General features: G+C 39.0%; 1 protein-coding gene across 1 annotated transcript in view; it reads right to left on the bottom strand.

Annotated features, from left to right (window-relative positions):
- Positions 1–2,216: 2,216 nt before the first annotated feature.
- Positions 2,217–9,441, bottom strand: part of Ggh (gamma-glutamyl hydrolase (conjugase, folylpolygammaglutamyl hydrolase)) — a 29,134-nt gene continuing 21,909 nt past the window's right edge. The window contains exons 8-9 of the mRNA XM_005392173.2: positions 4,171–4,308; positions 2,217–2,589 (exon numbers count right to left, since the gene is read on the bottom strand). Coding sequence (XP_005392230.1) covers positions 2,468–2,589; positions 4,171–4,308 — 260 coding nt within the window. The 3' untranslated portion in view covers positions 2,217–2,467. The remainder of the gene's footprint in view (positions 2,590–4,170; positions 4,309–9,441) is intronic.

Below are 9,441 nucleotides of genomic sequence, written 5' to 3'. Positions count from 1 at the left end.
GAACAAAAAATTTGCTATTCTAATTCAAGATGAAAACTTTTGGAGTTTTTTCCTCAATAACTTTTGAGAGGGATTAGCTTTAAGTAATTTTAGCGAGAAATGTTAAAAGTGGCATTGTAAATTCTAAAGATAATTGTTACAGTTTGTGTCTAGATGTGCCCCCAAAGCCTCATGCAGTCATGGGGCAGGCTTCTAAGAGTTTTTGATTGACTCATGATCCAATGCTGAGATTATGGGTGTGAGTGCTAACCCCACACGAGGGTGGGCAGCCTGCATACAATACAAGGGAGGGAAAGAGGCTTGTTCACTGGTGCTCTTCCCTTTTTGCTCGTTGCTTTTCTTATTTTCCACCGATACTGCCAATGCCCTCTGCCATGTGCCGCTCTGCTTTGGAGCCAGCCAAGTATGGATTGAAACCTTCACAAACCGTGAGCTAACTAAACCTTTCCTTCCTTAATTCTGGGCATCAGGTACTTTTGTCTCAGCAATGAGAGAAAAGTAACTGAGGCAATAATATATGTTATAAAGACACTGGCTCAAAATTAGATTTATGAGAAAAAAGGAGTATGAGATTTTGGAAGCCTAAAAGCATGCTAACTTACGCAGAAAGGAACTGGTCCAGAAAGGAACGTTAACCATTGTGGGGAACCACTCAGACTGCTTCTAAGCTCAGGGGTGTCTAAGAACACCTGAGGACATGGCCCCACTTGTATAGCACAGGTGCACAGTTGGACAGAGTTATGTAACCATGACTTAGCAGTCGACAAACACGCATGCACTGGTTATGGCACTACGTAAGAATGTAAATATGAGATAACCACCTGTATAGGAATTTTACAATAAAGATGCAGGGGGCTCTTGCTCTCTTGTTCTCTTTTGCTTTTGTACTCTGCTCTATGCTGCCTATTGTTGCTGTTGATGTCTTGCACACATGGGTTCTTTCACCTTGGGATCTCATCCACGAAAATCCCCTTTGGGCCCTCTGAGTGGGCTGACAATCATTAAGAATGTTTCCTTAAATTTCATGAAGATACTATGAAAGAGAGTACACTATGATGAGAACCTGTAGGTTAAAAAAAAATACAAGCTATGCCCATGTTTGTTTAAGACACCTCTCCTCCCCACATCTTTACAGATGAGCAAAGAGTACTGTACTTTGATTAACTGGGTGCCTTCCCTGAAGGCCTCCCCAGAAACACCTCTTGGTGCATGAACGTCTAGCTCTGTACCCACCCTGAAAAAATCCCCTACTCCAGATTTTTGCCCACGTAGGCAGCAGGGGAAAGATTTGAATTCTATATACAATTCACACATTTATGTACATGAAAGCTTCTGGCACTTAATAGATACTTAAAATTGCTTCTTTTTTATTCAGTCACTCAGGACCTTCTCTTAGATCAGAGTGTAGAACATCCTGTACTAGACACAACTCTATATTTAAACAATCATTAGCATTTAAATACATATAGTAATCATACTAATGTTTTGTAGATTTAAAACAATTCCCTAAAATCCAGGATTGTAAATGGTTGAATGCAAACACCAAATAGCAGGTTAGCTGGTTCTCTCCTGACATCTACTGTTTCTCTTCTATTACTGCAAAATGCCTCAGTTAATTTTAAACTACTGAGAATGAAAATAATATATGGAGTAAAAACTCTATTCATCTGAGAATAAATAAAAAAGTTTGGTGAGTGGAATACAATTCCGAGCAGCATAAAACAAAGCTTTGGTTCTAAGGAGTGAAAAACCATTTCTTAATCCTTCCCACAAGAAAATAATTATTTAATGGTATATTTTCTAACAATTTGGTAAATAAGAACAGGCAGACCCTGTGTGTATATAGAGCTTCCCTATTACCGCAGTGAGACAGCTGCAGTGATATCAGGGCCCTTACTGAGGTTCTACTATCCACTAGGCACTGGGCTTGTGGACTTTCATGTGAGCTGTCACTGATCTTTTAGATGTAACAGGACCACCCTAACTCCACTTTCAGGATTGTGCCCATTGACTGTGGAACTGAAATACAGCCGAGCAGGAGGGATTTTTGTGTATCTCTACACACAATATATATGCACAAAATACTTCTGAAACCCAAAGGAGGAAGACATGGCAGGGAACAAGAGGTAGAATTTAATTTAATTTCACTCCAGCAAAAAAGGGACGAGCGGGAAAGGAGTGATCTTCATTCCTAGAATCAATCAATCAGAAACAAATTCCCATTTACAATCATTTTATTTTTTCTGATCTTCAGGTCTAAGATGAATTTTCCATGAAAAACACTACAAATTTGCTTCATTGTTAAATTATCAAATGCAGTACAAATAATCATCTACTGAATGAAGAACCAGCGTCGCCCACATAGAACAGAAATCTGCGGTTTCCTAATAGTATCATGGGTAGCAAGTAATTTTGACAGTTTAATCAAGGAATTATCCCAAACTGCTCATTAACATATTGAAAACTTTCAGGGAAACACATAACATTGCTGAAATAAAGAAACATTTCCAGTGTAAATTACAGGGAAGTGATAAATCAGGGATTTCTCCTCTTGAGACCAAGAGTCAAAGTAATGATTGTTTCTCCGAGCTGGAAAAAAAAAAAGAAGGAAGTGTTTTTAAAAAGATTGTATGACCAGGTTTTCAAGAGACTTACTTTATAATATTTCTTCCTGTAATCAGCATTATTAAGTGGGATAAACACTAAGAGAAATATTTTACACAATTTCCCATGGTGCCTGGGAGATAGCTCAGTGACACAGCGCCTGCCTGGCAAGCTCAAGGTCCTGAGATCGATTTCCTGTACCAAACAAAATAAAACAAAACAAAAGAATTTCCCCAAACTACAGTAGTACCCGATTTAGACAGAGTTACCTTTTGATCTAGCACCTTGACCTGCACCCGACCCTGTGGGCCCTCACTGCCCAATTCATTCACTTACTAAGTGGCTACATTTGTAAGAGATTTGATAAAGAGCCTAGAGGCAGAAATACAGGTAAGACAAGAGCCTAATTTTCAAGAGGTCTAGGCCAGATTCCACACAGAATCAAATGGTGTTATATTTTTTAGTATACCTTCACTGAGATGCTTCAAGAGCAAAAAAGATGGAGAAACTGATGAAGGCAGATGGAAAAGTGAGGCATTTCAGACAAGAAAGAATTATATATATAAAAAAAAAAAACAAGAAATCATAGCCAGGCTACGATGTCTAGCCTGGCTAAAGTTTGGATGTGAGGCTGAGAACTAGGACTTCAACCTAAAATCAAAGTAAAGCAAATACAGCCTCCCAAAACTGCAGCAAATGCTATTCTACCCACCACTGTTCTCACTGATTGTCACACACACAGGAAAATGCTCCTTTGGATGAACGCTGCATAGGGAGTCCTGGGGTTTTGTTAAATTGGAGGTTTTGTCATGAAACCACCCATTCAAGGAAGCGTAATTCTACAGCAGAATGAATCCAGTAGGGAAGTACTTAGCTTCTGAGTAAGGGTAGCAAGAGAAATAGAAGTTGGGGGCAAAATGGAAATAAGAACACATCTTCAACTGGCGTGGCTTCCAACTGATTCTATTCCTGGCAAGCTGTGTCCCTACCTGTATCTTATTATACCCATATCACTCTACTACAAGTAAGAGTCTACAATCAAACTCCACACTGAACCCATAAACATAAAATAGCATGAAAATTTCTGTTTTCATCACCAAAAGTCAGGCAAAGCTTATTAACTTCCTCTAGTGTGACCATGCGTACAGACAAGCAGTCTTAAATGATAAGTACACATTCATTTTGTAACACTGCCTTGGAAAAAATACCATCTAATTCTCAGAGGTTGTTATAATTCTATCATTATTCCTTTAAGAAAAAAAGTAACTAAGGAGACTCTAAATAAAAAATGTTAAAGAAAAGAGAAAGAACTCAACTTTCTTTAAATTGTTCAAGAATTCAGCCCATTACAGCATTATGATATGGTTTCAAAAATTATTCTTGTTTTATTGGAATACTATTTCCTCAATTTCAGAGCATTCATATTATGTAATATTTGTTATTTTTAAAATTAAATCTATAGACCATATCGAGCAGTAATAGAGCAAAGGAGTACTTAAAACCCCAAATAAGAGTAATTTCCTTCCAAAGTACACTAAGTGATAAAATTATGTGGTCACACACTACCTTCAGAAACAAAGAACTCTGCTAAGTAAAATGCGGTCTTCACAGCGTTAGGTGCATGGGAAATGCCTGTCACATTCGCCCATTCATAAGGTGCTTTCTCTGGATGCCACTGGACAGCATATACTGGATACTTATATCCTGTATGAAGAACACAAATCAGTAACTATTAAGAATGGTTTAAGATGTTACTTATAATAAAACAGTATCATGTCCTACGTAAAACATTACTTTATAACTCACCATATTAGACAAATAAAACTGTACCCATTCTCTAAGACAAAGAATTTATGTTCATAGTCAATGTAAACATCTGGCTGATTTGTAACCTTTTACAATTTGTAATATAATTCACTTTTCCAAGTAATCATAGTAAAGTAAAACAGTTCAGCCTTGGCATACATTCAAGTTCAACAGTCAAGTGCATGTTTTTGTGGTGCTTTTTATGGATTGGTCCTAGGGTGTTATACATGCCAAACACATGCTCTGCCATTGAACTCTATATCCCCAGCCTCAAGTGCCTATTTACTTAGTGATACAAGTTTTTATGATGGGGCTCTTTTCTTGAGGTACCCCCTTCATACCATATTTTATCCCCAAAATGACTCACTCATGAGAATAAACCATGCCAGTATTTCTAGTGTCCTTTTATATTAGCTAATTTGTATCAGCCTAAATGTTTTTCTCAATCTATGAACTGCCTCATAACTGCAGTGTTGATTCTGAGTTTCTAAAAGTTTATAAAACTGTGTTACTACAGGTAAAGCCATTTTCAGAGCTCTTAGATATCTGCATACATCAACTGATAATGATCATTAGAATTTGTTTCAAAAAATAACTCAGCATGGGGATAAAGTAGATATGAAACAAGAATGGCCACATATGTGCTGACAGTTGTTGAAGCTGAGAGGCTGGTATGTGGGGGCCCATATATTACTCTCTCCACTCTACCTGTTTGAAAAATTCCACAATTTTCTAAAAAGGTGAATGAATAGGTATAACCGTCAACTTCTGGAAATTTACACGTGCATTTCCTCATTTTCACAGAAAAAGCCCCTCTATCATTTTTTTTGCTTTGGAACTGTAACTGTGACAACCTTAAGAAAGTGCCTGGAGAAAGGAAAAGCATCACCTGGAAGGAGAGCTGGCTAAACTGTTGTACTCTCACACCCCACGTGTCCCTGCACTGAAGAGCAGGGCACAAAGAGGGACACATTTTATCCCAATCTGGCTGGAGTTCAGCGAGAGGCTCTGGGCGCTGTGCCTCATCTCTACAGCCTTTCTCCTATGACTACGCACTTTTCTTCTCTCTGGCCAGAACTCCACAAGAAGGTACCAGCAGGAGATTCTCAGGCTGAGTGAGCAGGGAAGCAACTGTAACCCACAGCTAATTGAAAGATGGATTTTCTGATACACATCTCTGACATGTGAAAGCATTACTGAGGATTAAAAATTCCTCAAGTGATAGGTTGATTACAATGAGGAATTCTTCTGAGACATATAGATATTATATAGATACATAGCTATAGATACGTGATTTACTCTGCTTTAAATCACACAAGTAAAAGACCAAGAAAGTTTCCTGACCACCGTAGGAATGATGCCTTGATTCACTAATTTGTAACAAAAGCTTCAAGAGCAGAAAAAAAATGTACAACAGAGCATTCCAAGGGTTCCTATCTTAGAGGTGACAAAGAAGTTTTAAGGCTAAAATTTTTCCAAGGAGCCTAGAATGACAACAGTCATAAGAACCAACAAAAACCTGAACCCCTAACTTCTAACTAAACCCCCCTCTTTTAAAAAAACAATTAGTCATTTGTTCAACATCTCTTGAGGCTTACCCGACCCCTGGAAACAGAGTGGAGTGGCACAGTCGCACCCCCAGTGAGCTCTCACGCTAGGGAGAAGGAAAGAACTTGAACACGTAGGTGCAATAAGAAACATTCCTAAGAAGCACAAAGCAAGTACAAAGAGCACGGAAGACATGGAGAGGGGAAATAACGGGAGAGAAGGCCTTTCAAAGAGAACAGCTGACCTGAGCCTTCCAAGATAGCTGAGAGTCTATCAGCAGGGAGTGGGGAGGAATGGAAATTTTTCAGAAAAGAGGAAAAAATATGAGAAGCAGCACAGAGGTAGCATGGCTCTGTGGAGAGCAGCATGTGTTGGACCAGTCTCATTGGAACACAGGCGAAGGGGAAGACAGAGAATGTGGGAAGTAAACGATCTGGTGAATACAGACTCTGGCCTCCAGTGAAGAGCCACTGTGGAGTTTTGTTAAAGCAAGATGACCACATTGGTACCTCATAGGGACCACTATGCCTGGCTGGAAGACAGAGGTGTGGGATGGTTAGGAGGTAACCCAGGTAGAAGGTAGTTAATCCTCAAGTAGCAGGAGATGGACTGGATAGGCAGGAGAACACACTCAAGAAAAATTTTGGGAAGTAGAAACTGCCATGAATTTTTTACACAGGGAGAATGAGGGCAGGAAGCCAAGGATGGTTCCAGTTTTCTAATTCTGGATTTGGTGAACTGTGATGTCACCAATCGATGTTAAAAACACAGGAGGGAAAACAGAATTGCAGAGATGACAAACTCCATGTTAGGTTGATCAAGCTTTCTCAAAATATCCTGGATGGGTATTACTCCTAAACATTGACAGCCCCCAACTAGACTTACCAGCGTGCTGCGGTTTGGATGTGTGCATCAGAATTCGTGTGTGGGAAACAGTCTCCAAAGTTCATGGTTTGTGAAGGTGGGGACTTCGAGGAGAAATGAGGATCAGATGAGGATGAAGTGGGGCCGTTATAGCCTTACTGGTGTATAAGAAGGAAAGTAACGAGCTAGCACGCTGGCCGTACCCCTGCACAATGCACTAAGCGGTGCTGAGACGCAGAAGGCAGGCCTCGCCAGATGCTGATGTGGACAGCAGTGCCAGGCTTTCGAACTTCCGGCCTCCAGAAGTGTGATGTAAATAAATCTCTATTCTTTACAAATTATGTCTTCACTTCCACAGAACAGATTAAACACAGCATTATGGCCAATCTTTGAATAACATGAACCACTTCCACTTTACTGTAGCTCATTTTTCTCCAGTACCTCGCCCTCCCAGGTAGTTGGAATCAGCCTCAGCAACCCATAAACAAGGTGAAGGGTCCACCTGACTTAAAACAGACGGAATCGCCTCGGGCTCTGTCCGTCCTTCCAGCCTCTCCCAGCACCACCCTGTCTTCTCTACCAAACTATGTGCCCAGGAGACTGAACTTAAATTTACAGTCACACATTTTTTTTTCTGGAGAGAAAGAGGACAAATTCTGTAAAACGACTTCTCTTAGCGCTTCCGGCTACACCATTACCTAGCACTGCATCTGAAGACTTTTACTGTTACTTTGTTAACTCTGTGGGATCACCTAGGCTGCCCAGTAATGGGAAACTTCCCACTTTTCCAGGAGTTTGTTGCTTATACATATAGGTGAGAAATACTCCAGCACACATATATCTCGCAGGAGATATCCAAGGTATCTTAACGACTGGTATGCATCTACTGAGATAAACATATTAAAGATAGGTATTATTTAATAGAAAAAAAGAAAATATCCACATATATCCACAAGTTTAATGTGAACCATAGCCACAATCAACCCCTAACATTCAGATTGTTCTAGCCCACCAGAAATTATTAAGGTATAGTATGCTTAACTATGCTGCAATTTACTAACATTTGTCGCTGTTAACGCTGATACTCCAGCCTGCAAAGTGTTAGGAGCTCATGCTTCATTACTTCACTGGAAGATAAAACAGGTACCACAGCACTTTTATAGGTTATCATAATACATTACACTTTTCTCCTTTCATTCTTCTTAGTACAACCCAGGGACCAGCAAGAGATCACTGGACCTGGCGGCATGGTTGCCACCTCACAGAATGACCCAACTATTTGTTCATTTTCTCTGGTTTCCTCTCACTCCTTTTTATTCCTCCGACATTCTTTTCTCCAGTAAGTTTTTCAGTTTCTAAAATTTCAAAAACTCATTTATTTAAAAAAGCTAAAAAATATATACATATATTTTAAGAAATGAAGTAAGCCCCTGATTATCTACCACCCAGACTAAGAGAACAACGCCCCTCAGGTGTCCCTGCCTAACTATACTCCCTCCCCTTTGCTCAGTGAAAATGTAGTAAACTCATCACTACCTGCTTTACTTAGGTTTACCACCAAACATTAAGTTGTTTCCCTTTTGCCAAGCTTTGACCATCATATAACTGAAAACATATACTATACATATCCTTCGGTTTTTTTCTTTAACTGAAATTTATTTTCAACATTCACTCAATGATACATGTAAGTGTGCTATTGATTTTAATAGCCATATATTATGCTGATGCATTAATTTATTTATTCTTCTTACTGTTGGACATTTTGTTTTTCTTTTTTGAACGACTATGAACAATAATGTCACATTCATTTCTACGCACATGAAAAGGTTTCACTAGAGTATTATTTTTAAATCAAACAATACAACAGCTGAGTACGAGGAGTGGAAAATGTTATTAAGAAATGACAAAATGTTTTCCAAGGCAGTTGTAGCCATTTGCACCGCAATCACAAGTGCATGTACTCACTCACTGCGCCACACCCTGGGTCATACTTGTAACCAGCAGCCTTCTAACTTTTGCCAATCTTGCTGATATAAGACGCTTTTTCACTTTGGATTTTATTTGCATTATCCCAGTTAGTAAATATACTGAGAAACTTAACTCCTTGAGCCATGTGTGCAGAGGACAATCAAGTTCCTTTTCTAAGGGACCTATTCATATCTCTTATCCATTTTTAATTGTCTAGTTTTTCTTATGATTTTACTTTATATAAGACACACACCTTTTGTCAGTTATAGGGTTTATAAATATCTTTTCTCTTTCATGCAATTTTTATGAGCACAACTTTTTGACTTGATTAAATACATCAGTCTTTTCCTGTATGGTTTGTCTTTTTGTCTTGAAAACTCCTTCCCTTATAAAAGACAAGTCAGTGTATTATTCTTTATTTTCTCTAAAACCTGTTATACTTTCCTTTTCCACCTAGGTTTTTTTTATCTACTTTAATTTTCTCAATAAAGAAAAAGAGTGTCTTTGCCACACTGCCCCATTGCCTTCTAGACTTCTGGCTGGATGTGTTCGAATTTCTCAGCTCTAGCCCCCAGATCACCGTCTTTTCTGTCAACACATTTTACATTTCTGTTCGCCTGTGACGGAGTCTGAGGGTTTCTTTCCTTCAGA

The sequence above is a fragment of the Chinchilla lanigera genome, unplaced genomic scaffold (assembly GCF_000276665.1).
Source record: "Chinchilla lanigera isolate Chin_1 unplaced genomic scaffold, ChiLan1.0 scaffold00043, whole genome shotgun sequence".
Classification (NCBI taxonomy): Eukaryota; Metazoa; Chordata; class Mammalia; order Rodentia; family Chinchillidae; genus Chinchilla; species Chinchilla lanigera.
Note: the sequence above shows the minus strand (reverse complement) of the source record. Positions and strands in the feature narration are given on the sequence as shown.